This window comes from Staurois parvus, unplaced genomic scaffold, assembly GCF_062004578.1.
Source record: "Staurois parvus isolate SC_StPar_1 unplaced genomic scaffold, SC_StPar_1.0 ptg000109l, whole genome shotgun sequence".
In the NCBI taxonomy this organism is placed as follows: Eukaryota; Metazoa; Chordata; class Amphibia; order Anura; family Ranidae; genus Staurois; species Staurois parvus.
This window is the reverse complement of record NW_028317905.1, coordinates 338,164-358,088: the sequence shown is the minus strand read 5'-3', so window position 1 is coordinate 358,088 and position 19,925 is coordinate 338,164. Positions and strand designations below refer to the sequence as shown.

Here is a 19,925-nt window from a genome sequence, read left to right as displayed (position 1 = left end):
TGTGTGCATCAGGCTTGTAATCTAGTATACAAGGGACTTCAAATGGAGTGTGGCTTCCTTCTTTTTCTTTATTTTTATTTCTTACAGATACTTATAAAGCACTGCCAACTTATGCAGTGCTTTGCATATACTGTATATTACACAGTTAGCCTGGCTGAAAAAAGGCAAAAGTCCATCCAGGTCATCCCCCAAGAGGCAATCGGATATTCCCTGGATCAACTTTACCTATAAATGTTATATCCAGGTATAGTCTGTGTATCTAAGAAAGAATCCAGGAATTTTTTAAAGCAATCCACTGAGCTGGCCAGAACCAAGTCTTGAGGGAGTCTATTCCACATTCTCACAGCTCTCACTGTGGAGAAACCTTTCCGTGTTTGGAGATTAAAATTCTTTTCCTCCAGACGTAATGAGCGCCCCCTTGTCCTCTGTGATGACCTCAGGGTGAATAACTCTACACCGAGTTCACTGTATGAACTGATGTATTTATACATGGAGATCATATCCCCCCCTTATGTATTATACATGGAGATCATATCCCCCCCTTATGTATTATACATGGTGATCATATCCCCCCTTATGTATTATACATGAAGATCATATCCCCCCTTATGTATTATACATGCAGATCATATCCCCCTTATGTATTATACATGGAGATCATATCCCCCCTTATGTATTATACATGGAGATCATATCCCCCCTTATGTATTATACATGGTGATCATATCTCCCCTTATGTATTATACATGGTGATCATATCCCCCTTATGTATTATACATGGAGATCATATCCCCCCTTATGTATTATACATGGAGATCATATCCCCCCTTATGTATTATACATGGAGATCATATCCCCCTTATGTATTATACGTGGTGATCATATCCCCCCTTATGTATTATACATGGAGATCATATACCCCCTTATGTATTATACATGGAGATCATATCCCCCCTTATGTATTATACATGGAGATCATATCCCCCCTTATGTATTATACATGAAGATCATATCCTCCCTTATGTATTATACATGGAGATCATATCCCCCTTATGTATTATACGTGGTGATCATATCCCCCTTATGTATTATACATGGAGATCATATCCCCCCTTATGTATTATACATGGAGATCATATCCCCCCTTATGTATTATACATGGAGATCATATCCCCCCCTTATGTAATATACATGGAGATCATATCCCCCTTATCTATTATACATGGAGATCATATTACCCCTTATGTATTATACATGGAGATCATATTCCCCCCCTTATGTATTATACATGGAGATCATATCCCCCTTATGAATTATACATGGTGATCATACCCCCCTTATGTATTATACATGGAGATCATATCCCCCTTATGTTTTATACATGGAGATCATATCCCCCCTTATGTATTATACATGGAGATCATATCCCCCTTATGTTTTATACATGGAGATCATATCCCCCCTTATGTATTATACATGGAGATCATATCCCCCCTTATGTATTATACATGGAGATCATATTCCCCTTATGTATTATACATGGAGATCATATCCCCCTTATGTATTATACATGAATATCATATCCCCCTTATGTATTATACATGGAGATCATATCCCCCTTATGTATTATACATGGTGATCATATTTCCCCTTATGTATTATACATGGAGATCATATCCCCCTTATGTATTATACATGGAGATCACATCCCCCTCCTTATGTATTACACATGGAGATCATATCCCCCCCTTATGTATTATACATGGAGATCATATCCCCCCTTATGTATTATACATGGAGATCATATCCCCCCTTATGTATTATACATGGAGATCATACCCCCCTTATGTATTATACATGGAGATCATATCCCCGTTATGTATTATACATGGAGATCATATCCCCCCCCCTTATGTATTATACATGGTGATCATATCCCCCCTTATGTATTATACATGGAGATCATATCCCCCCTTATGTATTATACATGGTGATCATATCCCCCCTTATGTATTATACATGGAGATCATATCCCCCCTTATGTATTATACATGGAGATCATATCCCCCCTTATGTATTATACATGAAGATCATATCCCCCCTTATGTATTATACATGGTGATCATATTCCCCTTATGTATTATACATGGTGATCATATCCCCCCTTATGTATTATACATGGAGATCATATCACCTCTTATGTATTATACATGGAGATCATATCCCCCCTTATGTATTATACATGGAGATCATATCCCCCTTATGTATTATACATGGAGGTCATATCCCCCCTTATGTATTATACATGGAGATCATATCCCCCTTATGTATTATACATGGAGATCATATCCCCCCTTATGTATTATACATGGTGATCACATCCCCCCTTATGTATTATACATGGAGATCATACCCCCCTTATGTATTATACATGGAGATCATATCCCCCTTATGTATTATACATGGAGATCATATCCCCCCCCCCTTATGTATTATACATGGTGATCATATCCCCCCTTATGTATTATACATGGAGATCATATCCCCCCTTATGTATTATACATGGAGATCATATCCCCCCTTATGTATTATACATGGAGATCATATCCCCCCTTAATCTCCTCTTCTCAAGAGAGAATACGTTCAGTTCCTCTAATCTTTCCTCATAGCTGAGATCCTCCATGCCTCTTATCAGTTTGGTTGCTCTTCTCTTTACTTTCTCCAGTTCCCCAATGTTCTTTTTGTGAATTGGTGCCCAAAACTGAACTGCATATTCCAGATGACGTCTTACTAATGATTTGTACCGGGGTAATATGATATCTCTCTCTCTGGAGTCTATACCTCTTTTAATACAAGAGAGGATTTTGCTCCCTTTAGAAGCCGCAGCTTGGCATTGCTGCCATTATTAAGCTTGTGAACTCCCAGATCCTTCTCCACCATTGATTCCCCCAGTTGTACCCCCCCTTAGTATGTATGATGCATGCATATTCTTAGCCCCCAAGTGCAGAACCTTACATTTATCAACATTAAACCTCATTTGCCACATAGTTGCCCAATTAAAGAGAGCATTGAGGTTGGCTTGTAAGTTGAAGAGATCCTGTAAGGACATTCACATCAGTCCCTGTCCACAAGGAACTTAAAATCTAAGGTCTCTAACTCACATTCATACACATAGGACCAATTTAGATAGGAGACAACCTACCATTATGTCTTTGGTGGTGGGAGGAAACCCACGCAGACACAGGGAAAACATGCAAACTCCAGGAAGGTAGTGCCATGGTTGGCACCATGGCATCAATCCGAACTGCCTAATGCTGCTAGATAGAAGTGCTAATCACTTAGCCACTGTGCTGCCCCCAGTTCTCCAGTTACCCCAGCACCAGCTACTGCTAACAAACAAGATCCTGAAAGGAGTTCACTTTTAACTGTTCAAAGCAGGAGTGCAGTAACCCTTGCCACATGATATTTGTGTGGAACCCCAACAAATCCTATGCTCTGCACAATCCTGTTTCACATTGCACATTGAACCATCAATTGGCAGCCAGCAGATTCTGCACATTGTACTACCCTATGGCAGTGGACATTTAATATATTTATACTTAGTGGGCTGCTATGCCCTCCCCTGAAATCTCTTATAAGCAGCTCAGCTATGAATTTTGCTGTGTGACCTGTTCTGCAATGCACAACCTCTTCTTGAAAATCCTCATGCCAGCTCCGGCTCCTCTCAGGATTTGTGCTTTCTATCAGGGCCATCTTAATGCATGGGCACCCCCAGATGCATGGGGGCCCATAATAATCGTGCATTGAATCATACTTGCCAGTTGTTCCAGATTTGCCAGGACAGTCACGATTTTTACTAAGCTATCCCAGAATGGCTGTGTTCCAGGCAGCATCCCACTACCTGTACTTTGCCCTCCTGATCCCAGTATTGTGCCCTCCTGATCACCCCTGTAATGTGCCCGTCATGTTGATCAGTCTTTGATTTATGGCATGTTTTTTATTATTTAAAATTGATTTTATTGAAAGTACTAATAAATATATGTTTACATCTATCAACTAGTTTTACTGTAATTCTTGAGAGTAGGTGCACAAATTTGGGCAGGCTGGTAGGGGCCCCAGTGCATAACTTTGCCCACGGCTCATGATGCTATTAAGACAGCCCTGCTTTCTATTCAATCCAATGAAAATTTCATAGTTCATTTGTTCCAGCAGAGCACTGGGGTCCACCAGGAGTAAGTGAACTTTGAGTTAAGAACCTTATAGCTATAACCCCCAGACCTGCACTAACACCAAATCCAGCCATAGCTGCCAATAATTCCTACCAGTCCTTAGATATGGTGGCTGCATTAGTTTTATTTTTTCAGGCTAAGAACTTTTTCAGCATGTACAGAAAACATTCAGCCTGCAGCATGGTATGTCTTCCACAATGTCCTCACCACATATACTCAAACTTGGGATCAGACCTTCCTTTTCTTTCCTGTAGTCACAGAGCCAATCTGTAAAACAGGCTCAGTATTTCCTGGATCTACATTCCTCACAAGTCTCAGTTCCTCCAAGCAAGCCCTTGTTATTCCAAAATGCAAAACACTCCATATCCCCTTCATCTGTGCCCTCTATCCGCCAATCACCATCTGGCCAGCATACATAATTAGAGATGAGCGAATCGAACTCGGCGAAGTGGAATTCGTTTTGAATATTAGAAAAATTTCGATTCGCGCCGAATCCGAAAATTAGCATACTTCGGATGCGCGAATCAAAATTTTTCCTAAAATGGCGGCGACATGTGCGGCGACGGAGCGGGGATGTCTGGGAAGGCGCGCAGACAAGGCGCGCTGACCCATAATGCATTCATTCATGACATGTGATCGCATTAGCCAATCAGCAGCCAGCCAGCCAGCACTGTGTAATGGTCGAGCTATAAATGGCGGCCATTTTAGAATTCTCCATTTGCCTCCAGTCATTCAAGAGAGGCAGACCTGGCTGTATTGAGGGAGACAGTTAGGGACACATAAACGTTACTTAGGGACACAGAAACGTTACTTAGGGCCACAGAACCGTTACTTAGGGCCGCAGAAACGTTACTTAGGGCCACAGAAACGTTACATAGGGCCACAGAAACGTTACTTAGGGCCACAGAAACGTTACTTAGGGCCACAGAAACGTTACTTAGGGCCACAGAATCGTTACTTAGGGCCACAGAAACGTTACTTAGGGCAACAGAATCGTTACTTAGGGACACAGAACCGTTACTTAGGGCCACAGAAACGTTACTCAGGGACACAGAACTGTTACTCAGGGACAGACACAGAATTGTTACTGAGGGACACAGAATTGTTACTGAGGGACACAGAATTGTTACTGGGGGACACAGAATTGTTACTCAGGGACAGACACAGAATTGTTACTGAGGGACACAGAATTGTTACTGAGGGACACAGAACTGTTACTCAGGGACACAGAACTGTTACTCAGGGACACAGAGTCGTTACTCCGGGACACAGAATTGTTACTCAGGGACAGACACAGAATTGTTACTGAGGGACACAGAATTGTTACTGAGGGACACAGAATTGTTACTCAGGGACAGACACAGAATTGTTACTCAGGGACAGACACAGAATTGTTACTCAGGAACAGACACAGAATTGTTACTCAGGGACAGACACAGAATTGTTACTGAGGGACACAGAATTGTTACTGAGGGACACAGAATTGTTACTGAGGGACACAGAATTGTTACTCAGGGACACAGAATTGTTACTCAGGGACAGACACAGAATTGTTACTGAGGGGCACAGAATTGTTACTCAGGGACACAGAATTGTTACTGAGGGACACGGAATTGTTACTCAGGTACACAGAATTGTTACTCAGGGACACAGAATTGTTACTCAGGGACAGACACAGAATTGTTACTGAGGGACACAGAATTGTTACTGAGGGACACAGAATTGTTACTCAGGGACACAGAATTGTTACTGAGGGACACAGAATTGTTACTCAGGGACACAGAACTGTTACTCAGGGACACAGAACTGTTACTCAGGGACAGACACAGAATTGTTACTGAGGGACACAGAATTGTTACTGAGGGACACAGAATTGTTACTGAGGGACACAGAATTGTTACTCAGGGACAGACACAGAATTGTTACTGAGGGACACAGAACTGTTACTCAGGAACACAGAACTGTTACTCAGGTACACAGAACTGTTACTCAGGGACACAGAACTGTTACTCAGGGACAGACACAGAATTGTTACTGAGGGACACAGAATTGTTACTGAGGGACACAGAATTGTTACTCAGGGACAGACACAGAATTGTTACTCAGGGACACAGAACTGTTACTCAGGGACACAGAACTGTTACTCAGGGACACAGAATCGTTACTCAGGGACACAGAATTGTTACTCAGGGACAGACACAGAATTGTTACTCAGGGACACAGAATTGTTACTCAGGGACAGACACAGAATTGTTACTCAGGGACAGACACAGAATTGTTACTCAGGGACAGACACAGAATTGTTACTGAGGGACACAGAATTGTTACTGAGGGACACAGAATTGTTACTGAGGGACACAGAATTGTTACTCAGGGACACAGAATTGTTACTCAGGGACAGACACAGAATTGTTACTGAGGGACACAGAATTGTTACTCAGGGACACAGAATTGTTACTCAAGGACACAGAATTGTTACTCAGGGACACAGAATTGTTACTCAGGGACAGACACAGAATTGTTACTGAGGGACACAGAATTGTTACTGAGGGACACAGAATTGTTACTCAGGGACAGACACAGAATTGTTACTCAGGGACAGACACAGAATTGTTACTGAGGGACACATAATTGTTACTGAGGGACACAGAATTGTTACTGAGGGACACAGAAGTGTTACTGAGGGACACAGAATTGTTACTCAGGGACACAGAATTGTTACTCAGGGACAGACACAGAATTGTTACTCAGGGACACAGAATTGTTACTCAGGGACACATAATCGTTGAATTAAAGAGTATGTCAGACAACATGCAGAGGAGTGGCAGAGGAGGCAATGTTTTAGGAGCGAGCAGACGTGGCAGCAGAGGAAGGGGTCGAGGCAGCACTAGTCGCAGCCAGAGGCCATTGCTCCCGGTGTCATCCAGCGGTCGTGTCTCCACCGACAACCCTGCCGTCATCGATTGGTTGGCTCGGTCGTCTTCCTCTTCCCAGGTCACCTCTGACACCTACAGCCAACGGTCGGTGTGTACATCAGACACAACCGTTAGTTGGCATGGCCCGGGAGCAAGCCCACTGAAATCACGTGTCCTCTACCTGCCCCTGTCCTTTGGTGTTCCCTCACCAAGCGAAGTATCGCATGCTGTGGGCTCAGCCCCACTGTACAGTGAGGAAGAGCTAACAGAGGGCGGTCAGGAACGGGGGGAGACATCCGCCTCTTCAGCAGCCAGGCGAAGAAGTACTGGCGAGGAGAGTGGCTCGGTAGCCGGTCTAGAGACAGGTCTGTCTCCTGACCCACACGCAGCCGAGGGGGCTAGTAGTGAGGCGGAGACCCTAATTGATGATGAGGAGGCTGATCGCACTTGGCAGCCTCGTCGTCATCAGGCAATTTCTTCCGCATCATCAGGAGAAGAGGGTGCCAGCTTGGCAGCGAGCAAAACAGTCGGTGGGTTGCCCAGGAGGCAGCAAGGTCGCAGCAGTGTCAGTGGAGGCAAACGGCCACGGAGTAGAGCACCAGCTCCACTGCAGCCTACCACCACGGCCAGTAGTGGTGCCGGTGTGCATGGAGGAAGTAGCAGTCAGCCAGTGAGGAGTAGCGGGGGCAAAGTTTCCTACTCGGTGGTGTGGCAATTTTTCCTCAAGCCGCCCGAGGAAGTAAACGTAGCCGTATGTCGACTATGTGGCCAGAAAGTCAAGCGTGGCCAGGGGGCCCATGTTGGGACTACAGCGTTGCGTCAGCATATGCAGCGTCGCCATTTGGTGGCCTGGGAAAACCGTGATAAATATACAGCTGTTCTGCCTGCCCCAGCCCCCGCTCCATCACCCGCTCCGTTACTTGCTCCGTCACCCGACGTCAATCGCCCTCTATCAGCCAGTCAAGGCTCCAACACCTCTGCTGAGGGGACTTGTCGCTCGTTGGCATCTTCCGCTCGTTCAGATGCTCCTTCTCCTGCTACTCCTCTTCACGGATTCCGTCAGCAGTCTTTCTTGGAATCCGTTTCCAAGAGACAACAGTTTGCGAGCACGCACCCGACGGTGCAAAAGCTGAACGTCCTCCTATCCAAGTTGCTGGTGCTGCAGTCCCTCCCTTTCCAAGTGGTGGACTCAGCACCTTTCCGAGAAATGATGGCTTGTGCCGCGCCGCGGTGGAGAGTGCCAAGCCGGCATTTCTTCGCCAAAAAGGCAGTGCCAGCCCTGCATTCACATGTAGAAGAGATGGTGGGCCAGTCTTTGAGCATGTCGGTCTCTGCCAAAGTGCACGGCAGCGCCGACGTGTGGAGCTGTAACTACGGTCAGGGACAGTACATGTCATTTACGGCCCACTGGGTGAACGTGGTGCCGGCACAGTCGCACCAGCAACTTGGACAGGTCACAACGCTTTTGCCTCCACGTTTGCACGTCCTTGGTCCAGCAAAGATGTCCGCCTCTACCACCTCTTCTTCCGCCGTGTCCTCAGCCGCCACCCCCGTGCCAAGTCCCATTACCCGACCGGCATATCACATGTGCAGGGCGCAACAGTGTCACGCTGTGCTGCACCTGGTATGCCTTGGCGAACGTAGTCACACAGGGGAGGAACTTCTGAGTGTAATGAACAGAGAAATCGACAGATGACTGTCTCCGCGCAAACTGAAAATCGGAACCATGTTGACCGACAACGGAAAGAACATGGTGTCTGCTCTGCGTCAAGGAAGGTTGTGCCATGTGCCATGCATGGCTCACGTGTTCAATCTGGTTGTCAAGCGGTTCCTAAAATCCACCATCCCACTGCAAGACATCCTTAAAATGTCACGTAAACTTTGCATGCATTTCAGCCATTCCTACACCGCAAAGCACACCCTCCTTGAGCTGCAGCGGCAGAACGGAATTCCACAGCATCGCCTGATCTGCGATGTTGCAACAAGGTGGAATTCAACCCTACACATGTTAGACCGCCTTTACGAGCAGCGAAAGGCCATCACTGATTTCCTGATGTTACAAGCGGATAAAGGTACTCCCCTGTGTAACTTAGATGTCAGCCATTGGCAGCTCATGCGTGACACCTGCCGCTTGCTCAGGCCCTTTGAGGAGGCCACGCTATTCGTGAGTCGGCAGGACTATGGGATGAACGACGTCATTCCTCTGTTGCACATCCTGGAACAAATGCTGTTAACAATGGCTGGTCAGGGTGCAGTAGACGTGGCGCACAGATCTCAACGCCACATGACCCCTGTGGGGGCAGGACAGGAAGAAGAGGAGGAGGTAGAGGAGGACATTGGTGCTCAGGAATTATTGAGTGAAATGGGTGGTTTTTCCACTCAGTGGACAGGAGTGGAGGAGCAGGAGCATCTGGTAGAGGAGGAGGAGACAGAGGACCCAGACGCACCGTGGCAGTATGCTGTGGAGATGGAGGCAGGGAGTCCCTCGCATTCCTTGGCACAAATGGCCCATAGCATGCTCGGTTGCTTGCGTAGCGACAGCCGAATAATAACCATCAGACAGAGGGATGACTTTTGGCTGTCCACCTTGTTGGACCCTCGCTACCGTTCCAAAATGGTGGCCTTTTTCACACCTGCTGAGAGGGAGGCCAAAATAACGTACTATAAAAACCACCTATGTAGTCAGTTGGTCTCTGCCTTTCTGTGCCAACGTCCATCCTCAGACACTGTGGGCCCTGTGCGCTCGCGTTCCGCTGCCATGGCAGCAGGCGAGGGGTGGGGTGGTAGGAGCAGTGGCAGCTCCACCAGCAGCGGCTGCCTCAGTCTGCAGTCGATGATGAGTAGCTTTCTTCACCAGCGCAGTAAGGAAACTACTAACCAGCCGCAGCAGCAGCAGCATCAGGTGGACCTGGAGCAGGAGCTCAAACAACAGGCTTGGGCCTACTTGGACAGCACCCTGCCAACCGAGGTAGACAATCCCCTTGACTACTGGGCAACGAAACTTGACCTTTGGCCCCAACTAGCTGAATTTGCCCTTGAAAGGCTGTCATGCCCGGCCAGTAGCGTGGGATCGGAGCGCGTTTTTAGTGCGGCAGGAGGTATTGTAACTCCGCGGAGGACACGACTGTCCACCCAAAGTGTGGAGAGACTCACGTTTGTGAAAATGAATCAGGCGTGGATTAGTCTGGATTTCAAACCACCAGTTCCTGACACAACTGACTAAATCCGCCATGAATCTTGCCCCTGCCATGTGCCACTTTCAGGTCTCCTCACACTGCTGCTGGGTTCCATTTTGTCATAGGGTGCTGGCAGATTACGGGCCTCCCATTGCTGCTGCCTGGCCTGTAATCTGCCATGGGCCCCCGTACCGCCTCCTCATGCTGCTGCCAGGTCCACAGTGTCTCATGGGTCCCTGTACGGACTCCCATTGCTGCTGTCTCCATCGCCACACTCTGCCATGTGCCACTTTCAGGTCTCCTCACACTCCTGCTGGGTTCCATTTTGTCATAGGATGCTGGCAGATTACAGGCCTCCCATAGCTGCTGCCAGGCCCCTAATCTGCCATGGGCCCCCGTACCGCCTCCTCATGCTGCTGCCAGGTCCACAGTGTCTCATGGGTCCCTGTAAGGCCTCCCATTGCTGCTGTCTCCATTGCCACACTCTGCCATGTGCCACTTTCAGGTCTCCTCACACTCCTGCTGGGTTCCATTTTGTCATAGGTTGCTGGCAGATTACGGGCGTCTCCCATTGCTGCTGCCAGGCCCCTAATCTGCCATGGGCCCCTGTACCGCCTCCTCATGCTGCTGCCAGGTCCACAGTGTCTCATGGGTCCCTGTATGGCCTCCCATTGCTGCTGTCTCCATCGCCACACTCTGCCATGTGCCACTTTCAGGTCTCCTCACACTGCTTCTGGGTTCCATTTTGTCATAGGTTGCTGGCAGATTACGGGCGTCTCCCATTGCTGCTGCCAGGCCTGTAATCTGCCATGGGCCCCTGTACCGCCTCCTCATGCTGCTGCCAGGTCCACAGTGTCTCATGGGTCCCTGTACCGCCTCCCATTGCTGCTGTCTCCATCGCCACACTCTGCCATGTGCCACTTTCAGGTCTCCTCACACTGCTGCTGGGTTCCATTTTGTCATAGGTTGCTGGCAGATTACGGGCGTCTCCCATAGCTGCTACCAGGCCTGTAATCTGCCATGGGCCCCTGTACCGCCTCCTCATGCTGCTGCCAGGTCCACAGTGTCTCATGAGTCCCTGTACGGCCTCCCATTGCTGCTGTCTCCATCGCCACACTCTGCCATGTGCCACTTTCAGGTCTCTTCACACTCCTGCTGGGTTCCATTTTGTCATAGGATGCTGGCAGATTACGGGCCTCCCATAGCTGCTGCCAGGCCCCTAATCTGCCATGGGCCCCCGTACCGCCTCCTCATGCTGCTGCCAGGTCCACAGTGTCTCATGGGTCCCTGTACCGCCTCCCATTGCTGCTGTCTCCATCGCCACACTCTGCCATGTGCCACTTTCAGGTCTCCTCACACTCCTGCTGGGTTCCATTTTGTCATAGGTTGCTGGCAGATTACGGGCGTCTCCCATTGCTGCTGCCAGGCCTGTAATCTGCCATGGGCCCCTGTACCGCCTCCTCATGCTGCTTCAAGGTCCACAGTGTCTCATGGGTCCCTGTACGGCCTCCCATTGCTGCTGTCTCCATCGCCACACTCTGCCATGTGCCACTTTCAGGTCTCCTCACACTCCTGCTGGGTTCCATTTTGTCATAGGATGCTGGCAGATTACGGGCGTCTCCCATTGCTGCTGCCAGGCCCCTAATCTGCCATGGGCCCCTGTACCGCCTCCTCATGCTGCTGCCAGGTCCACAGTGTCTCATGGGTCCCTGTACCGCCTCCCATTGCTGCTGTCTCCATCGCCACACTCTGCCATGTGCCACTTTCAGGTCTCCTCACACTGCTGCTGGGTTCCATTTTGTCATAGGATGCTGGCAGATTACGGGCCTCCCATAGCTGCTGCCAGGCCCCTAATCTGCCATTGGCCCCTGTACCGCCTCCTCATGCTGCTGCCAGGTCCTCAGTGTGTCATGCCATGTGCCACTTTCAGGTCTCCTCACACTGCTGGTGTGTTCCATTTTGTCATAGAGTGCTGGCAGATTACGGGCCTCCCATTGCTGCTGCCAGGCCCCTAATCTGTCATGGGCCCCTGTACCGCCTCCTCATGCTGCTGCCAGGTCCAGAGTGTGTCATGGGTCCCTGTACGGCCTCCCATTGCTGCTGTCTCCATCGCCACACTCTGCCATGTGCCACTTTCAGGTCTCCTCACACTGCTGGTGGGTTCCATTTTGTCATAGGGTGCTGTATGGCCTCCCATTGCTGCTGCCTCCACCGCCACACTGTGGCTCCACACTCTGGTTTTGCCCCGTGACTGCCCAAATGAGTGAAGTGTGCGGTGATTCTAAGATCAACGGCACTCATCTGCATGTCATACTGACAGACAGTATTATTTCTCTTCCCCAGCAGACTCCAAGGGCATTTAAATTAAAGGTACAGTGTTCTGCACTAATATAAAGGCTCTCTGAAGCCTAGAAACACCCTTTTATAAGTTAAATTTGCAGCGAATATATTCGACTCAAATCAAAATTTTTCCACGAATTTGCCGAATCAGTCGAATCAAATTTTTGAATAATTCGCTCATCTCTATACATAATATACTCAAAATGGCAGCCCCCAATGTGGAGAGGAAACTCTATAGTTGAACATTGTTTATAGCCTTCCCTAAACGTATCACTGCTGCTCAGCATTGCAGGCAATTCATTAACCCTCCTTGTGTCACATGTAAGGAACAAAGCTTCTAAACAGAAAAAAATATGTGTAACCGCATTAATATACTTCTTTTTATGTGAATTTGTATGTAGTGGGGAGCTCCTGCCTTGTACCCCATGGATGAAAGATCGCAGGGGGCACTGTGTTGTTTGGACAACAACCACACACACTTCATACTGGTGGATGATGGGACACATGGACCCTCTGGGGTGGAAATCCCACTGAGAACTCGTCTTGAGAAATATATCTCTGAACAGAAAATGCACAGAGGAGGTGAGGGGGAGATGGCATGCAAGTTTAGCTGGCAAAACAGGAAAATGTAGTGACACAATAATGAGAAATGGAAGAGATTGGATGGATTGGTGCCTTGAAGACAGGGGGGGACTGACCATTTGGAAACTCGGGCACTGCTCGAGGGCCCGGGGTCAGTAGGGGGTCCCATGAGATGCCCCTGGTACCTTTTTCATAGGCTTTTTTGAGTTTGGGCAGAAAAACAGAACAGAATGTGGATACAGTGAGGTCTGTTCTCAACCGTTACCGATGGCTCACTATCAGAATGATTGCAGAGGAAACAGGAATTACCAAATCCATTGCTCATGAACCCAGGTCTCAGGATTTGAACATGAGAAATGTGTGTGCAAACAGGGGGCGGACTGACCATTCGAGCACTCGGACACTGCCCGAGGGCCCGGGGTCAGTAGGGGGCCCCATGAAAGGCCTCTGGTACCTTTTTTATAGGCTTTTTGTGAGTGTGGGCAAGGACACAGGGGCCCCATGATGCCCTATTGCCCAGGGGCCCCATGAGTTGTCAGTCCGCCCCTGCTTGAAGGTCAACTAGTCAGAATTATCCAGTCTTACCATTGTATTGTAGAGGGACATATCATGAGGGCCTTCCAGAAGAGACCTTACTCCCAGTATTAAAGTGTTAGTCTACTAGCAAAACTAAACTAAATTTTATTGATAGGTAGAATCTAATGACCCCATGACTTCTTTTCTTCTGAACGGTCCCGGAGTGAGGCCTTCCTCAAAGTTCCTTGTTCTGTTCCTACCTTCCTTATTGTGTTTTTCATGATAGCACACCTTGGCAAGTCTGCAGATTCCTCTCTCAGCCACATAAATCTCAACTATATTGCCCCTGATGGATATAAGAAGCCATTAGTTGGCTTAAAGTGTATCCAAAGCCCAACTGTTTTTTTTAGTAGGGGCTGGTTAGGTCCTTTTTTTGCACTCTGTGTCCTTGCTGGGGAGATTCACCACCTTTGTTGTTATACTGATCATTGTCTCGGAACAGAAAGTGATAGGAAATTAAACATTTTACAGCCATAAATAGGGGTTGGACAGGCAAAACAGGGATTGAGAGGAAATTTTGAATGGAGACACTGATATTAGTGCCAGCTAAATGGGCAATCCCCCTCCCTAGCAAACACAAGACGGTGCTCATCTATACCTGTTGTGTCTCTGGTACAGGAATTGAAGGAAAATGAGACACAGAAAAAAAAACAAGTTTAATTTCAAACATTCCCTATCCACTAAAAAAGAAAGAAAGAAAGAAAGAAACGTTTTGGCATTAGATATATTTTAACTCTCTAGCATCCACCAGATATTGAAATGTTGAAAGCTCAGAATATATTTATATACAATGTGCTCACAGACTGTCTAATAGTGAAAGCAGCAGTAGGATGTACCCATCCCACAATCAACTGAGATGTATTTGTATCTTATTTTCTTTCTTTATCTCAGAAACAGCCATTAAAGCAATGTGTGTGGTGCTGGAAGGAGGTCCCGGAACGTTGGAAGTGAGTTCACAAATGCCCAGTCAGGTCTATAATTGCCATATAGTAGATATAAATGCACTTTGTGAGCACCGTGTGCCTTCATTTATTTCCCTGTAAAAAGAGCATCAAGGTTCAAGTAGGAATATCCTGTACATGCCTCTTGTAGATAAACAATAACTGCTTATTGGGTGGATAAGAATAGAAAACTAGTCTTATGGTTCCTAGCTGGAGAATACAACGTTTCTAGTATCAGATTGGTGTTGGGAATTGTCTTAAGGTTTGCATGCATGCATTGGAAGCATCTGTAATACAGGCCATACTATTGATATTGTTTCTCTGAACACATAAGTGTTTGTACTACATAGTTCTAAAAATGATATTGTTACATAGTTGGTAAAGTTGAATAAAAACACCAGTCTATCCAGTTCCACTTATGTCTGTGTTGTATGTGTTTATGCCACTGCCATTTCCCATATCATTGTATATTGCATTTGTTAAGATACCTACACCACACTGACACCACCAACTGTGGAAGGGTATTCAGGAAAAAGTAGCAATTATATTTTATAAAACTTATCATTAACTTTACTTACTAATTGTAGTTGATTCTGAACACAATTGTTTCCTAAATCTGGCCATAGAACTGTTCAAAATGAAACATGTATGGCTAGGCTGAATGTGCACAAGTTGATCAATCGATCAACTTAGATACAAGCAGTCTGTTGAATTTATTTATTATTGATTATTGTTAGTGGCTATTATAGGTGCTAGCAGTAGTCACTGTGCTCTCCCAGCATGGACAGCTCCCTCTGTTCCTCCATCGGGAGGACACAATGGCTCAACGGGCGAAATTCCCCCATCAACACAGTCATTGAAAATTGCTCAGTCTGTGGCTTGCTGTACTGTTTGGGAGCTCACTGATCACACCGCCCCCGGAATCCTCTCTTCCTGCTCCGACTCACTGATCACATAGCCTCCAGCATCCTCTCCTCCTGCTCCCGCTCACTGATCACATAGCCTCCAGCATCCTCTCTTCCTGCTCCCGCTCACTGATCACATAGCCTCCAGCATCCTCTCCTCCTGCTCACTGATCACATAGCCTCCAGCATCCTCTCCTCCTGCTCACTGATCACATAGCCTCCAGCATCCTCTCCTCCTGCTCACTGATCACATAGCCTACAGCATCCTCTCCTGCTCCCGCTCACTAATCACATAGCTTCCAGCATCCTCTCCTCCTGCTCCCGCTCACTGATCACATAGCCTCCAGCATCCTCTCTTCCTCCACCCGCTCACTGATCACATAGCCTCCAGCATCCTCTCCTCCTGCTCCCGCTCACTGATCACATAGCCTCCAGCATCCTCTCCTCCTGCTCCCGCTCACTGATCACATATCCTCCAGCATCCTCTCCTCCTGCTCCTGCTCACTGATCACATAGCCTACAGAATCCTCTCCTCCTGCTCCCGCTTACTGATCACATAGCCTCCAGCATCCTCTCTTCCTGCTCCCGCTCACTGATCACATAGCCTCCAGCATCCTCTCCTCCTCCTCCCGCTCACTGATCACATAGCCTCCAGCATCCTCTCCTCCTGCTCCTGCTCACTGATCACATAGCCTCCAGCATCCTCTTCACCTGCTCCCCCTCACTGATCACACAACCCTCAGCATCCTCTCCTCCTGCTCCCCCTCGCTGATCACACAGCCCTCAGCATCCTCTCCTCCTGCTCCCGCTCACTGATCACATAGCCTCCAGCATCCTCTCCTCCTGCTCCTGCTCACTGATCACATAGCCTCCAGCATCCTCTTCACCTGCTCCCGCTCACTGATCACATATCCTCCAGCATCCTCTGCTCCTGCACACGCTCACTGATCACATAGCCTTCAGCATCTGCTCCTCTTGCTCCTGCTCTGATGACTTGGCCCCCAGCATCCTCTCCTCTTTCTATTTGAGACAGCCATTTACCATGAGTGTTCCAAAACCTATTTCCACTGTAGAGTGTATGTAACCTTCTCTCCAGTGTTCTAACCGTCCCTCTTACAGACCATCTACAATTCAATATGTAACAACACGCCTTGTGTCATCGTGGAGGGTTCTGGGCGAGTTGCTGACATCATAGCACAAGTAGCGAATCTTAGTTCCTCCAGGATTACTGTCAGCCTCATTAAGGAGAAACTGAAAAATCTTTTCTCGGAGTCGTATGACAATTTCACAGAAGATGAAATCTACATGTGGACCAAAAAAGTGAGTGATTAGTCACACAACTGAACATAAAATAATCCAGCGGCGCTGTGACCAACTAATGAGTGAAACACATTCTCTAGTGATAAAATATAATAAAATGAAATAAAATAAAACAATGTGATATAAATCAATCAACTAATGTGAAAATAAAGTCCATCATAACATGTAGATGTCTCTTTCAGTGTTGGAATCTTATTCCCAAACCAAAATCACCACATGCTCATGAAACCACCTTCCCTTTTGGGTATGTACTCACCAGACCCACATGCCTTCCACTCTCATGGTCGGCATGTATTGCTTGTAAAATCTCCAATTGTGGTATCACCATGTAAACTTCACAAATAAATAAATGTATTGGTGTGCTACTAAGTGCTAACACAATAAATAATAAACCCCAGACGCCAAATTATACTTTTTCCCCCAAAAGTCCAAAACACATAGTGCAAATCTTAGTCAGCATCTCCGTGTCAAGAAAACACAATAGTGCTGATGTCTTCTATTAGATAGATATAAAATAATACAGCAAACTTGATTTAAATGAATAAACACATCAATAATATCAATACAACCCAAAGTCCAAATAAAGTCCAAAATAAAGTCCAAAAAACACACTTGCAGGTGATTTCACAATAATTCAGATCCTAGGGCAACTTTGATGATGAATTCCAGAAAATCTTCATATACCTCAAAGATAAAATCTAAACATAGTGTATTATCCTAGGTCTTTATAATAGTGCCACACGTGTCACATGCAAAAACTGAAGTGCCACAGCAATCGTGAAATGTTCAAACTCCAACAATTTAATGAATAAACCCACTGTACACAATATAGTAAAAGTGCATAATTACCCTAAGATAGATAAAACCAGCATAGGATCCATAGTAAGGATGGGATTGCCTCCAAACAGTATATAAATCATCTTCTCTAGACACCTCCCATAGACCTCATAAACAGACCAGGGGTCAGTGTTTGTATTTAATAACACACAGATTTTATTGTAGCAACTTGTGGTAAAACAATTAAGACAACATCACTCCTCAGTGGTAGCTTCAAACTAATGGCCATACAACTCTGAAGGAGATCCACGTGGTAGATGGAAGTCCCTAGGGTATGCACAGCCTCGTGTTCCAGAACCCAAGATGGCCACCACGGCACTTCCGGAAACGTCAATACGTCACTACATCACGTGCCGCGGACGCGTTTCATCACATCTGGACTTTTTCAACAGGGATCACCTACCACCTGGCTCTCCTTCAGAGTTGTATGGCCATTAGTTTGAAGCTACCGCTGAGGAGTGATGTTGTCTTGATTGTTTCACCATATGGAAGCTGATCTCATCGTTTTTTAATGTAAGTTGCTACAATAAAATCTGTGTGTTATTAAATACAAACACTGACCCCTGGTCTGTTTATGAGGTCTATGGGAGGTGTCTGGAGAAGATGATTTATATACTGTTTGGAGGCAATCCCATCCTTACTATGGATCCTATGCTGGTTTTATCTATCTTAGGGTAATTATGCACTTTTACTATATTGTGTGCAGTGGGTCTATTCATTAAATTGTTGGAGTTTGAACATTTCACGATTGCTGTGATACTTCAGTTTTTGCATGTGACACGTGTGGCACTATTATAAAGACCTAGGATAATACACTATGTTTAGATTTTATCTTTAAGGTATATGAAGATTTTCTGGAGTTCATCATAAAAGTTGCCCTAGGATCTGAATTATTGTGAAATCACCTGCAAGTGTTTTTTGGACTTTATTTGGACTTTGGGTTGTATTGATATTATTGATGTGTTTATTCATTTAAATCAAGTTTGCTGTATTATTTTATATCTATTTTTATGTACTTCAGGGGAAGGATTGCTAAGTGACTTGATTGGGTTTTTGGTTTGGGGTTTGGTGGGTGTGTGCTCTCTTTTTGTCATATCTTCTATTAGATAATTCTTCTTTCTTTCACAAGTAATAAACTCCTATTCCTCCACTTAATACCCTCAAAGAAATATAAATGGCATATAGTGCATTATCCAAAATGCATGATATCCAACACAAAAAAAACGCACTTACAAAATTAGTGCCAATAAGTGAAAAATCACTCCACTCCACCTTGTGTCCACTTCTAACCTTCTGTCATCCTTAGTCTTACCCTCTTAAAAAGTTAGAAAATCGACCACAAAATCCACCTTCCTTCATGGTTGAGCTCCTAAATCCGTCCACGTTCGTATGAAAAATGTACCTCCGAAGGAATTACATATAGTGTCATATCTTCAAAACAGTATACATGCTCCCCTCACATCAAACAATGTTTTCCCAGTGCTGGTGAACACACTGACCTCCACCTCATATCTCATGCACCTTATCAAACGATAAAGTCCGTTTGCATAAAATGGGGGGCTCCTCTCACTCCACAACGTATCCGATTCATAACATCATAACATGTAACAAAGTATACCCAAAATAGTGTAGTAGGCAATAATAGGGATATCTCTCTTTTACGATAAATTGTTCTTACAAGCAAGCAAGGTGTCTCAGCATAAATTCCACTGGTAAACATTTTCCAAAATGGCCGCTCCGTAACTTCCGGTTTACGTCTGATGTCACGTCCTGACGCATTTTGTCACTTCCGACTTCTTTTGAGGCTGTGCACGTCGGAATCGCACCCACTTATATTCAAATAGTTTTTATTGAAGTTTAAACATACATAAGTAATATATGATAGTCGAACATTTTGGTTCACATCGAGAATAACATTATACGAAAGATAAAGACAAAAGGAAAGTGGAGGCTCCCCACCAAGTGGCCGGGGAACCTGTAGTTCTGTGATTCAGTTACATGAGAGGTATGCTCTGTATGTTGTGAACCATTCTAGGAGACTAGTGGGGCATAAGAGTGGGGAGAACATGAGGGTAGTGGAGAAACAGGGAAGGAAGTGGGGGGG

At 46.2% G+C, this 19,925-nt stretch overlaps 1 protein-coding gene across 1 annotated transcript in view; it reads left to right on the top strand.

Moving 5' to 3' along the window:
* The window catches only part of LOC149467462 (transient receptor potential cation channel subfamily M member 2-like), a 342,560-nt gene that overhangs the window by 26,969 nt on the left and 295,666 nt on the right, over positions 1–19,925 (top strand). The window contains exons 7-9 of the mRNA XM_089671623.1: positions 13,062–13,242; positions 14,710–14,765; positions 16,784–16,984. Of these exons, the coding sequence (XP_089527749.1) occupies positions 13,062–13,242; positions 14,710–14,765; positions 16,784–16,984 (438 nt within the window). The remainder of the gene's footprint in view (positions 1–13,061; positions 13,243–14,709; positions 14,766–16,783; positions 16,985–19,925) is intronic.